The sequence below is a fragment of the Cyprinodon variegatus genome, unplaced genomic scaffold, assembly GCF_000732505.1.
Source record: "Cyprinodon variegatus isolate N-32 unplaced genomic scaffold, C_variegatus-1.0 Scaffold1068, whole genome shotgun sequence".
Lineage (NCBI taxonomy): Eukaryota > Metazoa > Chordata > Actinopteri > Cyprinodontiformes > Cyprinodontidae > Cyprinodon > Cyprinodon variegatus.
In genome coordinates, this window is record NW_015151521.1 from 91,504 (window position 1) to 115,867 (window position 24,364).

Consider the following 24,364-nt stretch of genomic DNA (forward strand, 5'->3'; position numbering starts at 1 on the left):
AAACCTGCCGGACTACTTTTGGCTTGACCAAAACTGGACGAGAACTCTGCTCACAGGATGTTGCCAGGGGTAAGTCAGTGTGATTGCATGCCGCTGGAGATGGGGATGTCATACAGATTCATGTCAAAAATACCGAACTATCCCTTTAAGGAACATGCTCATGTTCCAGATGTCAAAACCAATTATTGATCCTGTTTTGCTAATCATGGATTTTAGGAAGAACAAAGTTATGGGGTGGTCAAGTTTCTAGTTTATTTCGGACAGTGAGATTCAATTATGCTATGAAATGTTAAGGGTTTTACATATGGTAAATTGTATGACTGATGCAAAACCAAAACTGAAATAACAAAGCTTTACCCAGTTGGCGGAAGTTCTCTTCAAGTCCACTCCAGAAGTTTTTCTCAATGAAACCTTTGACCAGCCCCCATGGCTGCTTCCTGTACCGCAGCTCTGTTGAAACCCTGAGAGACAAAAATGCATATGTTAGATCACAAAAAGGACTAAAATGGCAAACCATAAACCAGCAAGTACTCACCGTAACCGGCATTTATTCTTAGCCACCCGTGTGAGCATGTAGCGGTTCAGCGTGTAGAAGTAATCATGGTAGGGCACGTCATGCGTGATCACCTCGGCATCGATGATGTAGCACTCACTCTCCTGACTGGCTTTGTACAGAGTCTAAAAAAATATCAGAAATGTGTTGGATAAATGTGCTTCCTGTGGAAAAACTGAGAATATTCGGATGAAACAGCAGCGATGCTCATTTCACCTGCGTCTCTGTGACTGTGGCTGTTTTTGGTGCCAAAGGGTTAGACAGAGAGATGGTGTACATGATAACCCTGGACTGGTTTCCTGCATCCTCCTTCTTCCATGGGTGGTACACGATATCTGGATGCAAAAATGAAAACTGTAATTTTGGTTTCCTTTCCTTTTTTTACAAAGCTTATAGTCAGAGTGGCTCTAACTGTACAGGCTGGTTGTCCTGAGCTACATCTAGAGATATGCTGCTTTAAGTTTAGACTGCTGGAGGACATAGTAACCCCTTTTTCATCATTCTGCTCTCTTCTATCTCTATTCTTCCACTCGCAGAATTTGTTAGTTCAATCTCTAACATTATATTCTCTCTGCTTTTTTTCCCCTGTTCGGCTGGGACTATCAGCCGTGCTGCTGCCATCAACATCATTCTTTATAGATGTTGGAGCTTGATCTGTTTTTTCAGTTTACACCTGCTTCTCTGACTGTTACTAACTGTATGTGTTCTATTTTATCCTCTGACATGGGAGCTGGCTCAGAGCTTGTCTGCCTGGCTGTGTGTGTCCTGGATGGGGCTGCCTGGGGAGCTGGTTGGCAGTTGCCTTTTGTATTTCTGCTTCCTTTTCTATCTCTGCTTAGGTCTACTTGTTTTCTACTTGGTTCTGCTGGAGGTTTCTTCCTGTTAAAACAGTGTTTTCCTCTCCACTGTTACTATGAGCATGCCTGATGTGAGGGACTGCCTTGGAGTCAATGAGTCGAAGCAATAAAATTGTTTTCTTTAGAAAGCTTTGAATAAATTTTGAATTTGGTTGAATTGTCTCTGTAAAGTGTCTTGAGATGACATGTGTTGTGAATTGGCACTATATAAATAAACTAAATTGCATTGAATTGAACTGGTTTTATTATCCATAGCTAGTGTATCAGAAGAAGTAAAGCTTGGGGTTTCGGACCTGAGAAACGCCTCTGTTCCATGAAGTCACTCATAAACTGAGACTCTGTGAAGAGGATGTCATAGAGCTTGTCCACACTGAACTTGTACACTTCGTTGATATGTTGTCTGCCATTTAGGTCTTCATGGAAGGCCTGCACCTCACCTGTATAATAAATCAACAGGAAAACACACAGCTTACATCTGTCTTCATCATCTTCTCATTTCTGAAGGAAAAGGCAGGTTCAGTAAAGTACCCACCCTCGTCATGGGTCTCTGAAGAGTCGCTGAGCTCAGTGGGGATGTCTTCGTTATCATTAAAGTCCAGCGAAGGTGAGGGAACAGGACCACCAGGCCCGCTGGTGTCGTTCTTATCCTCTACCACTAGGGGCACTGTGAGCAGCTCACCATCCGGTAGACAGTCTGCAAATTCCTCAGCAGGGAGTTCAAACTAGAGAAAAAAAGGAAAATGCAAATGAAAATTTTGCTTGACCTCATCTAAAATTTTTCTGTCAGAGGTGAAATAATATATGTGTTGGGTTAAAAATCCATTCAGCAACTTACAGTAATGGTTGTTTCATGGTTTCCTGGGCTTGGAAGGGAGTTATTTGGGATAACTTTCTTGTGCAGTAAAGGAGGACTCCCCTCAGGCTTGGCGTCTGTGCTGTTCTTTGTCAAGTTGTCATTGTTTATCTCGTTCTCTTCATTGGGAATCTCCTCGCTGAACCTGAGGGCACCAGAAAGCGGTAATTAACCCCACTCACTTCCTTATCTTCTAATAATCAGCTTCTTTTAAAATCCTCAGCATGTCCAAAGCTGTCCACGGATATCTTCTCCTACAAGATCTTATCAATGAGTCTGAACCAACTTATGGGCAGCTCTAAAAACTTTTTTTTTCTTTTTTTTAAATAGAGCCTATTAGCAATTCCAAACATACTGAAAAGTATCTTACTCTCCTCTTGTCGCCCACTCAGCTGTGTTGGTGCCAAAATATTCACGACTGTTTGTTTTAAATGGGTTGGGTTTGATATGATAAGACTTTGCAGAGGAGTAGAAATAAAGCATGGGGATCTGCACCAGGCCACATGCTTCGGAGATCTTATAGGGAACGGCCAGCAGACAGGAAGAACAGATCAATGTTGTGTTGCAGAATCAGAAGTATGGAATAAACCAGCGTTACAATAAGAAACTCTTTGGTTTTGGTTCTTCTAAAAATGTGAGCCAAAGAAAATAATCAGCTGGAGTGAATTCTTACAGTTGTTTTAGGAATGAGCTAAATAGAGTTATGAAGTTAAACCAAAAAGTTACTGTTAAACTTTTTCTATTGTTTAAAATCTCTGAAATGAGAAGATATCTGTGAAGATTCAAGTCATGGTCAAGCTTGAAAAGTTCAGTTTAGGCAACTGCATGTGTTTTTATTTTTCGAAGACATTTTACCTCTCATCCAAGAGCCTTCTTCAGTTCTAACTATTGGTGGGGAGCACTGAATATATACATATTGTAGGTCTAAAAAAGAATTAGGAGAAAAAACAAAAGCTGGCTCTGATCCCTCCTTCTTAGTAGGAGTAGGAGTTCTCCCACTAGTTAGAACTGAAGAAGCCTCTTGGATTAGAGGCAAAACGTCTTCTAGAAAACTTCACGTCTATTTGCCTAAAGTGAACCTTTCATGCCAAAGAAGGTTTAAGGGTGACAGGAGTTTTGTCTAGCTGCACACCAGAGTTGTTGCATGGATCTTGTTTTATCTGGTATTTTACTCTCTTGTGTAAAACTTTAGTTCTTCCTTCTGGTTAGGATTCCTAAGAAAGGTCCTGAGGTGTTTAAGAAACATCAAAACGAAACTGTATTCTTGGATGAACTATGATTATCGAATTATTTTTGCTTTCACTTGAGGCGGTTTTGATTTGAAAAAAGACCCGTTTTTAATTTCTCTCTTAAGGTTAAAGTACAGGTTAAGCTAGTTCAAGGTAAAATTTATGTTTGTTTAATTTCAAAGTGATTTAAATACTAAAATAATGTCTTTTATTTTTACAGATCTTCATCAGGGTTCTAACAAGCTAGTGTTGAGTTTTCAATCATCCTGTTAGAGTTTGTTTGGTCTCAGTGTTTCAGTAGTTTGAGACGCATAATCCAATGCAGGTCAGAGTCGTTAAGAAACAGTAAAAACCGTGAAGCTGAAAAAAAGGTTTGACCAAGATGCCAACTTTCGTGTTGTTAGTAACTGATGGTTACCCAGTCACTGATTCTCACAGCATCAACATTTTGTTCATGCCTCGTCTCTCACTTTGTTCTCCCTTCTTTCAACTATGAGCTCAAAATAAAGCCACATAAAAAAAAAGAAAGTATTTTTTTTATTTTCATGTCGTTAGCTACAAGTAGTAAGCTACCACTACTTTCTTTTCTAGTTTAAAATAAGAGTCATATAAATAAAATCTTGCTTAAAGGGACAGTGTGTGACATTTTTTTTTGGGTAAAAGTTAAGTATTTCTTTACATCAAAAATGAAAGCATTATTATAGCTTTGAATTAGTCATTTATAAATACATGGGTGGCAGTGCATTTAATTGGAGACGCCATGTTGTGTCGCCATTTTTGATCAGAGTAGCACAAAGGGGACAAACTTGTCAGCCTTACGTGTTTTAACCCATATCTGAAAACATGTTGTCGGTGTCTGTCAAAAACAGAGACAGAAGTTATAACCTGGATAAAAAGAGAGTCCTACATCTGTGCAATCCTTACCACGTGAAGACACTTTATAATAGAGCAGGGCTTTAAAACTGACAAGGAGGTTTCAGGCTTTCTGCTGGACAGGTAAAGTAATTCAATATAACAGTGAAGTTTAATTAGATGTTATGGTAGAAGCAGGGCAGTGTAGTTCAGCAGTTTGTTATCCTACACTGGATGAGCGCTGATCAAATGGGTCAGACCAGATAACGACCATAGGCTTCTTTCAATCCTGATTTTAAATAAATATTCAGTTTTTTATTGTGTATTTTAACATATTTTATAAGTCTGAGGGAGGTTAATGTGTCCCCTCAGCTCAAAAATGGTAGAATGTCACTCCTCTGCTTCCGTAGTAGGTCTCTCATATATGAGGCACCAGCCTGTTGTCTGTAATTCATTTAGTGTACCACTAGATGGAGGTAAATGTTACACACTGTCCCTTTAAAGCGATCTTTTTTATTTACAGACTCCTAATAATTCCCCCAGATGAGGTGATGCCAAAGCTTTATGAAACTATGAGGTTCAGACTTCACTTTCAGGAGAAATAAGGGCTTTATGTCACTCCCCTGACTGGCTGTTATCACTTCCAGCAAGCTTTATATATTTTTTCTGTTAAATATGTAGAATCCGTGCAATGTAAACTTACCCCATGGTGTTGAAGTCGTCATCAGGAGGGACATAGTCCTCATCATCACTTGTTAGGCCCAGCTCGTTGCCGTAGCATTGATGGACAAAGTGCCAAAGTTCTTTGGGGCACAGGGGCTGCAAAGTATGCAAACACAGTCAAAAAACAGATGTGGTGGTTTTAATTTCATAGAAACACAATGGAGAAACAGCAATGTAAGCAACATCTGGCAGGTATGTTAAGCATAAATAATGTAAATTATCTAATGCCTTACTGAAATATTGGAACCTCTGACAAAGAAGGTGAGCAACTACCTTTAGAGGATGTTCAGCCATTTTTCTCACATCAAAGTAAAACAAAAAGCAAAGAAAGAGCAAAATGTAAAGTATGTTATTTCATTACAAAACACAGTGGCTTTGTAAAACATCCCAAATGAGCAGTTTTTTCTTTCAGATCCAGTCGATGAGAAATGTATGTAACCACCGAATGATTTGCAAGTCTAAAACAAATACCTGCATGAGAATGAATGACAGGAAGCATGGCCAAACAAGAAAACTGTCAGATGAAACAATGGAAAGCATGACAAAAATCCTTTAAAAGGCTAAATTGACACAAACTGGGGGAAAACAGTTTGGTCTATAATCCAGCGCAAGAACATACAAAATGAAAATGCTGTATATAAAAATATGTTTGGACAAAAACATCAAAGTAGAAAAACCCCAAGCTTGAATTGAAGATATTAGCAAACTGAATTAGGAACAAAGATTTTTTTGTTTTGCTTGCAAGGAAAATTTTCACCAATGGAGCAGCATTGGAAAGGGACAAGAATTAAGAACTTGCATAGTAGAGAATATATTTCTGTAAAAGTTTTTTTTTATAAGGCTATGAGAAGATGTGTCAGCGTAATGTCAAATATAGAGATATTTTACTCAGGTAGGTCGGAGGATTACAATAGCTAAAAATTAACATAAAGTGACAATAAAAATAACAAAATGATATGGAAAATATAATAATCAGGCAGATAAATATATAAGATTCCATGCAATTGTTGAATCTTAATTTGTTAAAGTACACACAATAACTTAGGCATATAGAAATACCCAGTGCTGTGTATAATCTAAATAGTTGGATTAAATCAATTAGGAAAGTACTCTGAGAGCACAGACCTCCACCAAGCAGCAAATGACGCCTCAAACTGTGACTTAAACCTGTCGCTAAAACTCGCACATGATATGGATCATTACCAAATTTAAATGAATTGTTTCTTGGCATTAGGCAGACCTCTGGTAAACAAAATCCATACAATCATAAGTTTCATTTGATCCTTGTAAAAAACCAAGAATGCTTCCTTTTCTTGAGTTTTGTGTTCAATAAAATATCTCCGGACATTTTGAGTTTGATGCTGAAGTTGTCAATAGTCACTGCTGCCACCCTCTGGTTTAGTGGAGAACTGCTTGTTCCGCTAAATATCTCTCACGATGTTAGAGAACTTTTAAAAAAACTCCTGTATCAAGACTATTATCTGGATGATCGCCAAAATTTTATGGATTGCTCCTTGGCATAAGGGACACATCTGATAAAAGTTTAATTAAAATCTGTCCATAACTTTTCAAGTTATCCTGTAAGCAGACAGGCTGAAACAGAAATTCTCCTGAAATCATAACCTCCTTGGCAGAGTCAATTAATATACGTTTTGTGGTACTGTACTCATATAGTTTTTTTTATTCAATAATTGAGAAGAAAAAAGTTTTTGAACTGAAAAGATGCTTTTTTTTGTTGATAGACTCAATATAAAATTTAAATCGCATCCTACCACTACTAAATAACTGAAAATTCATTAAAAAAAAAAAACAATCCACAAATAGTCTGCCAGTGCTTGAGACTGAGGTGTAAGAAGTTATCAACGAAAATGTTATTTAAAAAAAGCCAAACTAGAGCAGCAATAAATATTCAAACAGGGAAAAAAAATCATGACAATCATTGACAGGATGACATGGTGAGTGTAAAATCTATAAACAATCATTTATCTGCTCTGAGCAGTGAGATGATGATGGGAGGTGATCTGGTTTCATCTCAAATAAACGGGTTTAGATAACTGAAGATAAACTAACTTCAAAAGTCTATGATGATAAAGGAGTGCATGCCCTCTACAGGAAATGCACATTTGTTTTTTTCAGAATAACACAGCATCCAATAAGCTAATAACATAAATCGGGTTCGATGTCACGCCAGCAAACAGTTTAAACTTGATGAAAACATTAAGGGTGACAATAATAAGCCTCAGTGCATCCTGCAAACCTAACTTGTTATCTGCTTTTGAGACTAATAGAAAGTGATTAACAAAGTATATAATTTTCTCTAAGTAATTCCCAAGAGTTAAATAATTTAGGTTATTGGAAAATTTTATTAAAATTCCTAATTGCATGTTTTCATCTTATTGATGGGAGAGGACACTTGACAATTATTTCTTTTCAAAGGTATGTCTTACAAACCCACTGTGTTCAGTTTTTTTCTTATCGTGTTTGTGATTTTCAAATAGAATAAAAAGCACAAAAAAACAAACAAAACAATACAAATGGCTGAAGATCCTTAAAGGTTTTTTTTCTTTACCGGGTTTTGTATGAAGAGCATCAAAGGATTTTGATCTTAGTCATTTACCTTTTCAAGCAGGGCATTCTGCCAGAGTCTGAACATCATCATGTACGTCCTGTCTCTGGCTCCAAATGAGGTAAAGAAGTGCTGTGAGGAAGAAAATCTATCTATTAATCATCATTTATGCTAATTTACTCTGGAATTATTATCTATTAGTGTTAAGAGCATGCCATCATTATAGGCTTTATTTACCAATGCCTGTTTGGTGTCTCTCTAATGTTTCTACAGATACAACTAACAATCCTCACCTTCTCATTGTCTGTGCAGACCTGGATAGCATTGGGAATCAGACGAGCTGTCTTCTCTTTCGTCATCGAGGAGATGTCCTTTAGCCGCACTGTCAGCTAAACACATAAGCAAGAATTTTACATCTGCACGCATCACCTCCTGTTATAATGCTGCGAATAAACAATAAAAACATATAAACAGATATTGGCCATACGAGAGTTTCCCAGCGGAAAATGTTGCTATAGAAACAGATCCAGTTCTCGGAGAGGTAGAGCCGTCCCTGGAGGAGGATGTCCCGCTGAAGAGCACAGGAGTAGTCTGCAAGGCAAAGGTCCCACAGTGAAGGAAAATTAATGTTTAAAAAAATTATGCTTAAATGCAAAAAACATTTGTTTCTCCTTGACTTGGCTTGTTTCTAAATTAATATTTGCTGTTATTGATCCTAAAAATTTTTATTTAGAAACTCAGAGTCAAATTGTGCAAAAATGTATTTTGTATTTTCATTTTTGAAGAAAATCAAAGGGCGCTTATAAGGAAACCATAAAGAGAAACAGGACAATCACTTTATGACTGGAAACTTAGCAAAAAGGCTTCTTAACCTGCAGATGATAGTTCTTTCATTTACAAACACTTTGCAGCATGATTACATGGTAGTTTTCTAAAATGGAAATTCTTTCAAAGTTCACCGAATAACACTGACTCTCAAAACTCCAAATGAGGAAGAAAGAGACATAAAAAGGCTGCAGAGAATCTTCGCTGGCTTAAAGCTGATTAAAAGAGTCTTGATTTTCAGTGTTTTATTGTCATTACACTTTCACAAGTACAGTGCAGCACAATTCACTCTCTGCATTTAACCCATCCCCCTCAGGGAGCAGTGGGCTGCCATTTGCGGCACCGGGGGAGCAGTGTGGGGTTATGCTCAGGGACCCAATAGCTTTATATTAGCTTTATATTAACAATAACTTTAATTTAAATGGTTTAAACTTGTCTGTTTACCTTTAGTATTTCTTTTTTTTTAATATATTTTCCAGACTACAATGTTTAAACAATAATGGAACAAAACAGAACTGAGGTTGGCTCTTATTTTGTTAACAAACAGTTTTCAGTAAGTAAGTTATTCATGAACTTTTGCAGCTTGTTTCAGACTCTGGACAAATTTAGATTTAATGAACCCATAAAAATAATGCAGACTTTTTAGGAATATGAATATAAATAAAGCTATACAAGCTTTTCCTCGTTTTTTCCAAATCGATTCAATCCTTGAAAATCACACAAGCCTTTTTAGTCTTAAAGATTTTAAGATTTGGGTTCACATTAATGAAAATTGATGGGTGTTTTTTATTTTTTTTTATTTTATTTTTATTATTTATTTTTATATCACTTATTGTTGAAGCTTGGTGGTCTCCTTTCAGGAACTCATGAATAAAATCACAGCTCTAACAGAAGAAAAAGCAAAGACCCTTAACACAGACTCAGACTTGAATGAATTGCATTAATCAGAGTTTAAAGGAGAAGAATAAGACTATGATGATTCATTCACCACAATGTTGCATGTTGGAAACACAAAGACAGTCATTTCAGGCTGACCAAGGCCTAAAGATACATTTCATGAAAGTACAGCATGTTGTAATAGTTCTGAACTGCAGCTACTGGACTTGTTACAGTATTTATGCTGTGGTTTTTGAAGGACATTATGCTAAATGTAATCTCCTCTTCAACATAACTCAGATTAAAATGTTATTTTAAACAGAAAAATAGGCACACTTGCAACATTATGTGCTGCAAGGAATGCCTCAACTGAAGTTCATTAAGAGGCATTAACAGTGGCTTGCAAATCTAGGTTTACACTTTGAGCCTTTTCATAGTTTTTCACGTGATATCAAACTTTAATGTTTTATTTAGATTTGACATAAAAAAAAAAGATTTTATGTAATAAACTGACACAAAAGAATACACAATAACAAAATTGATGGAAAAGATGCATGGTTTTTGGGTGTGTCAGCAACCACCTTTGCATATCTAGAGCCTGAGACTCTGTTCTTCAGAGAAACAAAATAAGAGGCACTAAGTGGCTTGGGCAGAAACAAAAATGGAATAAGTAGGTGTCTTCTGATGATTTGTGTGCAAAGGATCAGACTTTCAAACTTTTTTTTTCCGCTTGTATAAATGAGCACATTGTCTATTCTACTGACAGTGTGTTGCCATAAAAGAAAATTGAAGACCTAAGACATGCAGCTGGAGGTAATAATGGTAATGATTACTTAAAAAATTATAATAAAAGTGAAAAAAAAAAATGTATCTCCTCGATCAACATCTGTTTGACCCAAAATATTGTCCTGATTTTCAAATGTGCTTTCAAAAGTGCTACCACAAACCTCAAAACCTGGAAGCCAAATCTGGCCTAGATTCCGAGGGGCCAACAGTTGTGTGCTCATATATAAATGTATAAATCGAATCAAAACTGTTTTTATCTGTATTCTATTTTAAGAAGTTCTCGTTGAATGCAGAGACAGATATTTAGCAAATTTTTAAACAGTGTGTTGATGAGTTTTGTCAACCTATTATAGCACAGCTGGCCTTTTGAGAACATACATGATCTTGATGCTGCCCAAAATTACAAGAGTTTGACCCCCCTGTGCTAAATAAAGATGTGAAAACTGAGCCTGCAACCAGTTTCAGGTTTGACCGCTTTGTGGGTGCACACACTGACATTTGCAAATCCTCCACCCATAAACTTTTGGCCATTTCGTCATTAGAATTTAATTAGCACCTTCTTTATAGGTCAGCTTTGCGCTTTGCTAACCAGTTTGCACCTTGTTTAATAAGGTAAAACTTTGAAGACATGCTCCGAATATTTTTTCCCATTCTTATTTTTTGAACACGTATATCCAAATCCGTCAGCATGGGTGAAAGGCTTCTGTTAAAAATTATTTTTCTAGTTATGTCACAGATTTTAAATTGGATTTAGGCGTGAAGTTCAACAGGGCATTTCAAACAACCATCCCATTGTTGCAGTTCATTGAGGACTGTTCTGCAGAAAGTTGAACCTTCCCCCTCAGGCTCATGTCTTTTTCAGCTTTCAACTTTTCATTTAAAACCTCCACAATTTTATCTCGGACCTGTCTGCAGTGTTTCTTGCTCTTTGTGATGTTATTTCTTCATCAGTATTTTCCAACTAACCTCTGAAAAGCTATATTTGTACTAAAATAAGAGTAAAATGCAGACCAAATTATCACTCTTTTAATGTAAGAACATTGAACATCTGCACAACTTACATAATTAAATAATGCATCATTTTCTATTAGTGTATCAAGTTTATGGCTATAACTTAAGATGTGGAAAAGGTTTCAGAGGTGTGAATACTTTGCAAGACATTGTATATTCATGCCAAATGAAAGCCTTAGAACATGCAATGTGTGTCTATGCATTGATTAATCGTGTTTTAATTACTAACAGGCTGGGGGCACCCTGGCAGTCCTCAGATGGCCTCAGTGTGTGGGGTGTCCACTCACCCACAATGAGCCTCTCTGTGTCAGGGAGCTGCTTGAAGAGTTTCCTGAAGTCCTCATTGCGCTGCTTGTATGTTGGGCTCAGCACCTGCAGCAGCACCAGAAAAACCACAGAGAAAAAACATCAAAATGCATCCGAAACTCTCCCACTCCCCTCCTCATGCTCAGTCACAAGTGGTTGTTTGCTTCAGCGAAACAAGCGCGTGAGAAAACCTGGTTAAAACCACCCACAGCCTCTATGAGGATGTCTGCTTTCATTTAGCCACACATTGACTTTCTGTCTGTGGGGGATTTTTGACAGGTGGCGGAAATGGAAGGACAGTGAATGACAATGGAGGAATGTAGCCCTAGCTACCTGCAAGGCTGCATGATCCTTGATGCTGAGGAACAAAGCGATACAACGTAAGGCGAGGAGTGTTTTACAAGTGTCTAAAGTTTACAGTTTTCCAGTTAAATTATCAGATTTCTATTAAAGAGAAACAAACTTCCATGAATCCAATTTGTATTTAGCCCTCAGTTGAAACATCAAGTCAAACATTGTGGCTTAAAATGCCCAGAAGGTTATCCCCCCTTCTAGGAAAACTATCCTCCAATCCAAGCCTGTGTGAAATTTCCAAATTTGCTCCATAGAGAGGGTTCCTGGAATGTATGCCAGAAGCTTCCCTGCAGCAGGAAATGTTCAGGAAACCGTTGCTGACAATAGAGTGGGGAAAGGTTTACTCAAAAGAAAAATACATTTCAGGCTTAAAGGCTTCATATGCATTTTAGTGCAACAATAAAGAACTGTTTGGTTAAATCCTCAGCTGCTTCAGGTTTAGGAAGAAGTAGGTAATAAAAAACAGTGTTCTGAGAGTGTGAGTGATGTCTGTCTAACGAACTGCGTACACCACCTTTTCAGCAGCCTCTAAAAACAACCAGATACTCGTAACACAGTTGGGATATTAGGTCGGCCACACAGCAACCTGACGATGTCTATTAACAACAGACCTCTGAGCTCAAACAGGATTCCAGCAGATATGACTCATAACCAAACCAGTGGTTTTATTTAGTGCCTGGAAATTAGTACACAGAGCTGCGCTCATGGCGATAAAGACAAAGCCTGTTTGCTCACTTTATCTCTTTGGCTCCATCCGCTTGGAGCTTCAGTAACAAAGCTGAAAGACAAAGCTACATTTCTGCTTGTTTACAAGTGGTTGTCAACTTACAGCTGGGATATCCTCATCGTCCCACTCTGGGTCCTGGAGGCTCGACGCAGCCCATCCCCACTCCCAGCCCCACTCCCCTCTAGCCGGACTCTGCAGCAGCCAACCTGCCAGCGCCTCATCCAGCTCCAGCACGGCCTCCCACTCCGACATCGTACCATCCTCATCCAGTTCCATGTTCACCGACAGCTCAGTTAGAGGTGTCTGAATGTTCCAAAGTTGTGGCTTTCCTTAGTCACGGCTGTAGAGGCCAGGGTGTCCACACCCTCAATAACCCCCCTGCTATTTTTTCGGGTACCGAATCCCTTCAGCACTGAGCAGTGGACGCTCACAGCTCCAGCCACATGATCCCTGTATTGCCTTGTGGTTCTGCAGAGCTCTCCCGCTTCCTTTCACACACACAGGGAGAGGAGTTACGGCCGTTGCCCTCTAGTTACCCCAGCCAACAAGTCCTTTATTATCATGCCGCAAGCGTTTTCTTTTTTTTTTCCTGCCTACTCTCCCAAGTAAGTGTGTGATTAGAGCATGTGTGTGTGTGTGTGTGTGTGTGTGTGTTTTTGGGTGTGTGTGGTGCTGACCAGGTTGGATTGCTCTGTTGTAATCACTCTGTTTACAAGCAGCAAATAATGATGAAAGTTTACTTTGTGGTGAGGTCTCATCCAGGAAAAGACTCAGCTGGACATATAGCAGCTGAGAGCAGGGAGACTGATTCAGAAAAGAGAATGATGTTTTCTGGCTGTTTCGGTATGTTTCTGCATAGAGTGGCTGAGTTACTGAGAACAGATGTGAGCATAACCTACAGTTACCTCCACGTGCAAAACAACACTATCAATCTTAACAGAGTCTGGACAGGGAGTCTTGACCTACAGTGAAGGTGACTTTTTTTTTCTATCTACTGTATAAGATGCAAAACAGAAAAGCTAAAACCAAAAACCAAGTCCAGCGGGAAGTCTAAAAGTGCTTCTTCCTTCCTTGGAACTGAGACCATTCCCCATTCTCTTGATACTTGATACCCCCTCTGAGAAGATCTAGGGAGCTCAGTGCTTTCTATTTTTGCAGCCCTTCAAAACATTCCAGGAGCACGTTACCCAACTTCGTTGAACTCGAAACAGGAAGGTATGGAATAGTTCTGCAGGTCTCAGAGGGGATTGGAAAAAGAACAAAAAGCAAACGGTTTGAATTCCTGGGCCTCCTGCTGGACAAACTAAATGTATAATCCAGATTCACACACTTTTCTTTTTAGCACCCCCGTTCAAGCTGACATTATGAAAGATAAAAATACAGTTAAAGTTGCAATGCTGCTAGAACGTCTTTGCTTTAACTGAATTGGAAGTGAGGATTTTTATGTCAAAATCAACCGTAATGTTACATCTGTTCTTCTTTTTTCTTTACCTTTTCTTCAATAAACACGACAAAGAAAGGAGCCATTATGACTAATGCAGCGCCCACAATTTAGGTGACAGTATCAGCCGAGGGATGACGTACGGCTGCGGATACATAGTGTGTATTGATCCGGTTTATTATTAACCTGCTGAACAAACAGTAGGGGATACAGGAGACTGGTACAGAAATCCAGGGCGTGTGCTGGAGGATCGTCTGCTCATCCCATTAATATGTAGGAAAGTTAATGTAAAAGTGAAAAAGGCCTGTTAATTTTATTAACGCAAATAGAAACCACCTTAATTAACTTTAGGTTCAGTTCTCACTTTTTTTTTACTGCTTGTTGGTGTTTGCCTTCTGGATGCTAACTTTCTGGTAACCAAAGATGCACTGAGACAAACATGTAGATGCAAAGCAAACAAACAGGCATTTTTAGAATACGAAAATGGAATGATGGTCTATTTTAGAACATCTGGTTATTTAATTCTAAGGGTATACGAGATAATGGAGGCCATTAATGCTTAAAGGTGGTGCATTTGCACGCATGCACACACAGGCTGACATGCAAGTAAGGTCTAATAGTTATAGATCTATAGGCCAAAAAAAATGTATGACTGAAGAATAAGGAGATAAATACATAATATTACGCCACACTTTTACCTTTTTCCTTTTAGGAATACAATTATTATTTCTTACTTCCTTGAAATTCAGATGTTCATATGCATTTCCTCTGTATTTTTTAGATTGCCATTATACTGTAAGACCTATCTTAAATTAAATTACTTTCCACAACATTCTAACAACAGTCAGCTGAAATCTAAGCCAATTGAAAGACTCATGGACACTTGCTAAACTTAAGATTTTTTATTGGACTGACAAAAAAACAAAGAAGGAATACTGCGTCACTGTGGACAGTGGCACGCATCCCAAGTTTAGTAACGTTCTATGTGGAGCCCACTTGGGCCTCACACCTAAAACTCAAATAGTTAGGGTCAAAATAATATGCTAGAGCCATACACATGGTAGAAACTCAGCAGACAAAGACCATATTGCAAATTTATACATATACAGTATATGCATAGATAATGTCTAAAAACTTAATTTAAAGGTTGAACCTTTCTGTTAGGGTAATCTATTTCATATGCCTTTAAACTATACATTCTTCTGTTAAATACAGACAGTTTTTATCTGCAACCATACTGTTTCAAGTAGAAAAGTTGTTGAAACAGCAAAAAAAAATACACACACGTGTATATATTTGAATATATATGTATATATTTTAATATATACTTTATATATATATTTTATATATATTTATATATATATATAAATATATATAAATATATATATAAATATATATATATAGAGAGATTTGTTATCTTTCATTTTCTGTNGATCCAGGACATGGATTCCCTCAAAGCTTCAACCTTATCTATGTGGTGCAATGGGTCAGTAGGGCAACACTCAGCATAAACAACATTAACCCACAAAAACCCAGTTAGTTCTATTATATATATATATATATATATAAATATAAAAGTATATATATATATATATATATATATATATATATATATATATATATATATATATATATATATATATATACTATGTAAGATATCCAATCTTTGGCTTTTTATATAATAGGACTCCGGCTATTACAATGTTTTCCAATAAAAATAACCTTAATATAACTGAGATATTTTCATTCATCAAACCCCACTGGGTTGAGAGAGAAGACAGCCTGACACAGTTGGGTGTCAGTCTGAGGGTGTCACCCACAAAACACCCATGCTGTTCAGAGTAATACTAATGGCTCAAGTAGTTAATAATGTAAAACAGTTGATTATAATGATATTTAAGGAAAAATGTTTTTGGGACAGTACATTACAAATCAGTGCAATGTGTAATAAGAACAATTGTTACATGTTAAACATTTTCATGTTTAACTTCAGTTAACAGTTGAATCTGAAGATGAATAATTCCACTTATTATGTGGCAGTAGAATACAGAAACAGTGAAACAGAAATTTGACTACAAACACCATTCCTTTTGAAACAATCAAATATTATTCTTGCAGTTTTGAAGCGTTGCTCTAAGCTCAATGTGTTAAAACCTCTACCTTGTTTTCAGGAAAAAATCTCTTTCTCTGTCTCTTTTTTTTTGGCTAGTATAAGAGACAACTGGAAAAAAAACAATTTAGATTTCTGAGGCTTGAAACACTTGATTATCATGTCGGTGGCAGCATATAATTAGTGCTATCTGCTATATGAGTACAGCGTAGAAGAGCAGTTTATGATGTAAAAAAACGGAGTTACGACTATTAGCAGTGTTAGAAGATGTGCGGCTTAGATGATGGCAAGCAGTTTGTCATCACAGCTGCATTTACTCTAAATTGTGAGTTGTTATGCTCTATTCTCAAGAGTGAGTAAAAAAGAGATAAGAGAGAGACTGGTTATCAGTTTATTGCTACTTCCAAACATCCATTTGAACTAAAATAGACTGTTCATCTGCTGATCAAAAGTTTAAGACCACATCCCATAAAAAATAAGAAGGATATATTCAGAAAGGACTCCCTAATAAGTGGCTGCTCCTTTCTTGAAAATCACCTGAACATTTTTTATTATGCTTGATTTGGGGGTTTCCAGGAGGCTGGAGGGAATGTTGCTATAAGTGCTGAGCAGGGTATCATGGAGGGCTTCCACTGCAGTGTTCTTAATGGAATTAAAATCAGTGAAAAATGCTGGATGCTCCAACAGTGAGTCTATTTCTCTGGAACAAGTAGTTTGTTTGGAGAGCTTTGTGAACTCTATTGTTGTCTTATTTAAAAACCCAGTCGGTACAGCACAGTCGATGGTTTTCAGTCATAAGGGGTGGCCCCTGTATCATCTTCATGAGCAGCTGCTGTATCATCTCCATGAGCAGCTGCTGTTACCTCTCCACAAAATAAAGGCCCTTGAAGAAGACAAGGCCTTTGAAGATGATTATAATTTTTAAAACCTCTTTATCCTAGATGTCATCCAATGTTTGTGGGACTGCAGTTGGAACCAGTGACGACCCCAATTTGGACCGAGGGTGGTCTGGTATCTTGACAAGCAGCCAACTGGATCATCCGGCTCAGAGCCAGAGACTTTTTTGTGGGTCTACCAATTGAGTTTTTTTGTGTCACTACCGAAAGTATGTTATAAGAAGTTAAAAATGATTAGCCACCCTCAGGAGCAATGGAGCGCTAGGAGAGGCCTTGCTTATATGGCTGAATAAACTGACTGCGTTATAAAGAGAAAACTTTGTTTGCCATCAGGAGGTCCTGACAGTGTTGTGAAGATTTGGGTTTTAAAAAGTTGTGGTCTTGAACTTTGCATCAGCTGATGAAAAGCCTTTTTCAGTTTAATAATTGCTTGCAATAAAATGCTTACCTACATTTTTTTCTTTTTGTTTTACTCCTATTTCTTCTTTTTGCATGTGGAAGCTTGACTTAGAGCCTTCTTAAGATTCAACAGTGAAAAATGTATTTTTTTATCTAAATTTCTTTACTTCTGGTTGTTTTGACTATTTTTTTTAATCTTTTCCCCTTCTTTCTTTCTAATTGATGGTGAACATTTTTCAGATTTCATGTCTTCAAACATTAAGACTCAAAATCCAAATGCTTAGCACAACATTGCTGAATGAAGGCAGTCAGGAAAGAAACATGCCTCAGTCCAAACCACCATGCACCATTCAGATGGCACGCCTAGAAACCCTTCCAGCAATTTACCAAATTCTTTAGTACAACGTGGAGCTCAGTGTGTTTCTCGCCACCTGTTGCACACCACTAATAGATGTTTATTTTGGGACAGACCTACAAATAAGTCCAAGTAACTTTTTAAAAACAAATCCATTTGGTATATATAACCATTAGAAAAGAAGATTCATGTAGACATAATGGGAAAATTTAGTGAACTTGTCATTTCTAGCATATCCAAATAACTTCCTCCAAACTGGGGTTTGCAGTTGGCGATAATGACACTGAGCAAAGTTAGTGGAATGAGAAACAGGAAGGGGGATATTAAAGTTTCCCTCTGCAGAAAAAACTAGAGAGCGAGAAAGATATCTGGGTTGCACAAGAATACAAGTCATGCTTACTCTCATGATGTGCTGCCTTTCATGCTGGGAGAAAGAGGAAGAATGTACACACAGGGAATAAAAAAACAAATAAAACAGAAAACGGGGAGATATTGCAGTAAAAACACTCCTGGACAAAAATGGGTTACAATGCCACCAAAGCATTCACACACCCCTGGGCAGATTTTCTGTCATTATGATGACTTTAAGAAACAAACAGTGTATTTATGGGGAATTTATGTGATAAACCAACACAAAGCAGTGGTTCACTCTGAAATGTAAAGAAATTAACACAGCTTTACTTTTTGGTGACAAAAAAATGCAAAATATGAGCCCCCTCACCCGATACAGAGTACTTTGAAACTGTTGTTGCTTTGAATTAAAGGTGGAAAGTTTTATTTCAAGTATTCCTCTGTTTTTAGCTCCTTCCGTTTTTTTTTTTTCAGTTGGTGCGTACTCCTTGCCACTCTTCTTTAAATCGTTCTCTAGAGGAAGCAACCAGTAGTTTTCCATAAATCCTCACACCTGCGTTGTGGATCTCTGCAGCGCTTGCAGGATTACGAGGGCCCTCCTGGTACCTTCACTAATTAAACCTCTTACCTCCCAGGTTCTCCTTTCAGATCAGGGGTCGGCTACTTTTCAAATTTTAAGAGCCATTTTACCCGCAAACCGGCTAAATTAAACTCAGCTACTCACATATTACATTAGGAAATCTGCTATAGGAAATCATTTGTAATTTTATTAAACAACAATCTTTTTTTCTTATTTAACCCTTTCATATCAAATGCATCATAATTGAGTTTTTGGTGATGGTTTTTAAGACCATCATCAATCTTCGTTTTAGAAAAAAATTATCTATACAATAAGACACGCACAGTGAGCAAAAAGTGCATCATACCCTGTACATTGTACAGAAATGTCTAAAGTCTCATAAACAACACAAATAACTAATATAATTTAGAAAAAAGGATTTTCTGCCAGTCTTTTTTTTCTGTCAGGCTTTAAACTGTTAAAATAAGGACCAAACTTAAGCATATCTCAAAGAGGATGCATACATTATTTTCTATAGGAAGAATAGAGACACTGAGTTTCCAAGTTGATGACAAAAATTTTATAATTATACTGTATCAAAACCTATTGGTTGGTTCTTTTACCATTTTTAGCTACTATGAAGTGCCATTATAGAGACACCAAGGTGCCACTTGCAGCACCGGAGCCGCAGGTTGCAGACTCCTGTTTTAGATGGATAGCCATGTCTCATTAGGTTAAAATGTAATTTTCAAACAATAGACTTAACCGTGGTCCATTAGATTTTCAAAGTCGGTGATTTAGCTCTGTTTCATAACCCCGCTGTCTGCTTAGTTCATTGTTTACTGATTCAGTGAGTTGTTAAGCGAGCTGGTTGGACTGGATTTCTCTGGACTATCAGAGTGGGCGAGCTAAGTCCCTCTTTGGTGCAGAGGGCATAGAAACAGGAAACTTTACTTTAAATCCCAGTTGAAGGGTATCTGGTATAAAAACTTTGCGAAGTCTGAGTGAATGTTGCAACGATTTGTAACCAGGGGTCGCTGTAGAGAACATTTGGAAGAACTCACTGATACACAGAGTAAAAATTGGTAAAATCTGCAATCTTTAGACTATTATTTGTAAAAACACCCAATACCACATCAAATTTTTCTTTCATTTTACAACCATGCACCATCTTGTGTTGGTCTGTCACTTCAGGGATCAAAAGTTTGGGATTGCAATAACAGAAAATGCCCAAAATGTAACAAAAGGTGTGAACGCTTTGGCACTGTAACATTGACTGAACCTGAGTTCATCCATCTCATTCCTGCTCTGTAAGATATTTCTTCTTTCATTACAGTCATCTTTTCAAAATTTCAGCTCTGAAGAGGATAACCTGACATGGTTTCAAAACTAGCTTTAGTACCCCACCTAGTGGCATAAAAGTAAAATTCAATAGAAAAAAATGTAATGAAACCTATTCTGTCATTCAAAATTAATCTTAGCCAGAGGAATTATTGTGTTTAAGTTATTTGGCTCTGATAGCATCTCCATGTTCTGGTTACGCTGCATTAAAAGGCCACCTGTTGCTTTTTTTAAACCCATGCTAATCCCTGTCTTTAGGACCAGTTAGCCAGTAGTAATTTGGGCCTTAAACAGGACCAAGTAAAATAACCTCTGATCTTTATAAAGGACACTCCACATTCATGATATAAATAACGTCACACAAACACGCACCTCAAATGATGAACATAGATAGAGAAAACATAGATTACTTACATTGTACCAGCTTTGGCTCTTCTGTGGAAAGAGAAAAAAGAGGGAAAATTTAATGTATTTAAGCTAATAACAAAATACATTATCATTCATCTTATGGCCAGGTCACATAATATAATTCACAGTGAACTAAACATTTACTTAAGATAAGCTGTTTGACAGAAAACTGGCTTAAAAGGATTGGAAATTTGTTAACTTTCATATACTGGAGAAATCAAATGAATATTTGCTTCCTAATTATTATAGGCCTTTAAAAGGCTTTCTTGTCTTTCAAAATGTGTGTTNAATATTTGCTTCCTAATTATTATAGGCCTTTAAAAGGCTTTCTTGTCTTTCAAAATGTGTGTTGTTGTTTTTTGGGTCAAAAAATACACTACTGAAGTTTCCTTTAATAAAATATTGTTTACAAAAGAAAAATCAGTATTCAAATGTGGACATGTTTGTATCTGCCGACAGCTTTAGGAGCAACAGGTATCACATAACATTCTAACCCACAATAGATGCTTTTTTAATTGTGTTATCTAACTTAAAGATTAAATTAAATTCTAGATGACTTCTTCCTTTCAGCTGACAAATTTTCTTTAATTCCCAAGCTATTCCCTTTGTTACAGTTTTCTAACAATAGAGGGCAGCAGAGAAATCCTTTACAATGTACATGTGCTTGCATCTTAGGGCAGTATAACTGCAGAAAACAAAAGACCAAAAGAAAATAACATGCAGCTGTTTGTGTTGGGAATAAAGCATGGAAAGGATCATACATGAGGAGAAGAGGGGAATAAAAGGATGAAAAACGGCGTGACAGGAGACTAGTGATAGCCATTCTTTTATATCCAAACTGTTTCACTTAAGAAAAATGATTTCCCTAAACTGAAGAACCAAAAATGTCAAACGTTTGTTCTATTGTAATTGTAATGTAATTGAGTTTAGTTTTCAAACTTTAAAATAGACTAAAATAATTTAACAAAAAGTTTTATATGTTATATTTGATTTTGACTTAAAAGCTTGCACTACCAGCTGCGGAGGGGTTAGAGTTGAAATGAAGCTCTGGTTATTTTCTGTTAGTGTCGTCAGAAACAGGGAGCTACAGCCTCAGGCCTGAGGCCTAACTGTGACGACTGCTGAGGCCAATGTGGGCTAATCTGATTTGAAGGTGACAGAGGCATGAGCGTGGAAATACTCAGAGGCCGCTGCCTGGATAAGATCTACATCTATGTTAGAGGCTGTAGTATGTGACCCAGTGTTATTTTACCAGGAGAATAATTATATTAGATTGAGGATAAATGGTCTACTTTTAAGGAATTAAGATTATACTAAAGAAACAGTGAACAGGATAACTTTAAGAAGAAGACAACCCCCCTAAAGGACATATACTTTTCTGGCTGTTTTTAAAGCAAAGCACTATTGCAATAAAAATAAGCACTCTACTCCTTCTTCCTCTACATGCATCTTTAGGAGAAATACAAACAGAGGGATATGCTAATTGCTATGACAAGTAACAAATATTACTTGATTAATATACTTATATACATAATAAATAGCAATGGATTTCTTATTATTTAATGCAACATGCTGACCAAGATAAGCTTTAGATAAGGGATGAGGGATGGAAACATAGATTATACACTCACTATATTTTGAATTGTTTATTCCAAAGCCTAAAGTGATGCAAAAGATTATAGCTAAAAGGTATGATAGTCTTATATCTGTCAGGTCAGAGTGTCACATACTGTTAAAAGGTAAAACCTTATTGATTATTGAATAGTCTACTTCACTACACCTGTTACATTAAGTAGTGTGCTTCTACAGCTAAACAGAAGACATAATTGCAATCAATCATACTATCGAAATACATTTATTTTCAGTGAGACTCGGGGAACTTACAGGTGGACGAGTCCAGACAGCAACTGTAACAATCCAAACCAAACTATCAGAGTTTTTTAGGGGAAGAATGCATCAGTCCCCTATGTACAGTGTCAGTGACCACATTAACGTTGTTGATTGTTGATTGATACGTTTCAACCAGAATTCAGCTGTACTCTCTTAGTATTTATTTATTTTTTTGCAGATTTACAAACAAACAAGCATTCATTGCTATAGTTACAAATACCAACATAAAGGCAGCATCTTTAGAAAAAATCAAAGAAACTAATGAATTAATTCACTACAGTAATAAGGGGCCTCCAGCGAGTCAAAAAATAGGAGTACATCATAAGCAGTCTTTGTTAGCAATTGACCAATCACTTGGCCAAAAACTAAATAAATTTTGCCTTGATCAGCTTTGAGTAGCGAATGGGAGGTTAAGAAACTGAAAAAAATAAAAAAATAAAAGTTATTTGACATATATATTCTAAGAGTGTCCACTAAGAGCCTGCAGATTGATAAAAACTTAGAGAGTTTAAGATGGTGAGACAGATTAGGGAGACAAGCTCAGATACACATTTAAGAATAATCCTGTAATTACTTCAGCTTATTTTAAATCTTGTACCGCTATCAAAGAACAAGGGCATGTTGGGCTACTGTATAAAGCCTCAAACTCAACGCTATTCCTGACATTTCGAAAAAGCTTCCTGAATGGGATAAGAAACGTCTTCAAACTTGGAAACAAAGTCCAGTGGATTGTTTTCTAACTTTTTTGGAATATCAAAGAACCTTCAAATCATCTATTTTTATTAGTGTTTTAATTGCCCTCATGAAACCAGACTTAAATCTGTAAAAATATGTATCAGTAAGTTAGAAATCAAAGAATTTTATAGCTTAGCATTAACCAACAGTTTGGTGAATCCTAATGATTGCATAACTTAAAGCGGTAGCTGACTGGATTATTTAAGTGCTATCTTTCTAATGGCCTGTAGAAGTTAGCAGTAAAGTAGTACAACTTGTGTAAAAAAATGAACGGATGGAGATTTATTTTAACCAAGGTTCCAGTTTCTCTCTTCCTTCTTAACAATAAATATTTTTTATCTTTACTGATGAACAAATACAATATTCTATGTTGCTGCTTCGTAGTAGTTACCAATTTGGTCTAGAGATACGTGTTTAAAAAAGCTTTAATATAAATTTAATTAATAAATAATAAATTCTTGTATTGTATTAATCAGCATTGGTTTTAAGTAGTTTTTCTGCAAATCATAGTGTTTCTAATGCTTTCTCTACAACAGTATATAAGATCTCAAAATAAATAGCAGCTCAAGAACAAATTTAGAAACTGGGGAGCACTGGAGAAGACAGAAGGGACTTATAGGCACAGCTACACTACAAAGGAAGAGTTCGGTTGAGGGATTTATTAAAGGGGAAGCAGGGTCTCTCAGACGGTCAGGTGAATAAAGAAGAAATCCTTACTTTAATCAGATTAAGTCTGTCATACTGAAAGGGAATTAATGAGAAAACCCAAAGTTAACCAAAGTAGTGAAAAGGAAAGACAGAAAGTCATGAAAGATGGGAAAGTAAACGGTATAAGGAATGCAACTAACAAAAAAAATAAAAAAAATAAAAAATAAAAAAAAGAAAGAAAAAAAAAATAATGAGCAGGTTCCAGAAATGTTAGTGTTCTACTAAATTTCACTTTTCATATAGCCGGTGCTGTTACATGAGAAGCCTGATTGATTTTTGCTGTGCTACTGTCACTGCTGTCATCATTAATCCATTCTCATGGTAAGGCACAGGCCAACCGTTTCTGCTGAATGCTCTCTAATTTGGATTGTATTAGGGTTAGGATGATCGGACTCACGTTGCCAGGATGACCTCATGCTTTCATGGGTCATGTGACCACAGTGCACCAAAGAGGTTTTTGTTGGGGTAATGCAATAGCACAGGTTCACTACATGTGTGCAAGAAATACATTGCAACTACAGCCAGAAATAGGGAATTTTATTAGGAGGCTTAATATAATAAACCCCCAAATATTTTACATAGTCTTATCAATGAAGTATTTTCCAATAAAAAGTCGGAGAGGTTCGAAACATTAAGTTAAACAGATTTGTAGA

At 36.9% G+C, this 24,364-nt stretch overlaps 1 protein-coding gene across 10 annotated transcripts in view; it reads right to left on the minus strand.

Annotated features, from left to right (window-relative positions):
* The window catches only part of gramd1b (GRAM domain containing 1B), a 173,401-nt gene that overhangs the window by 8,277 nt on the left and 140,760 nt on the right, over nt 1–24,364 (minus strand). For 6 of the 10 annotated variants that reach the window (XM_015400074.1, XM_015400072.1, XM_015400071.1 and 3 more), the window contains 13 exons: nt 20,385–20,405; nt 18,120–18,143; nt 11,419–11,503; nt 8,121–8,224; nt 7,927–8,022; nt 7,685–7,765; nt 5,048–5,163; nt 2,246–2,408; nt 1,943–2,132; nt 1,704–1,847; nt 770–888; nt 536–678; nt 358–461 (listed from right to left, as the gene is read on the minus strand). In XM_015400074.1, coding sequence (XP_015255560.1) covers nt 358–461; nt 536–678; nt 770–888; nt 1,704–1,847; nt 1,943–2,132; nt 2,246–2,408; nt 5,048–5,163; nt 7,685–7,765; nt 7,927–8,022; nt 8,121–8,224; nt 11,419–11,503; nt 18,120–18,143; nt 20,385–20,405 — 1,390 coding nt within the window. Of the gene's footprint in view, nt 1–357; nt 462–535; nt 679–769; nt 889–1,703; nt 1,848–1,942; nt 2,133–2,245; nt 2,409–5,047; nt 5,164–7,684; nt 7,766–7,926; nt 8,023–8,120; nt 8,225–11,418; nt 11,504–12,620; nt 13,048–18,119; nt 18,144–20,384; nt 20,406–24,364 lie in introns of those variants that run through there. The other 4 variants (XM_015400077.1, XM_015400076.1, XM_015400075.1 and 1 more) reach the window with 2 other exon arrangements.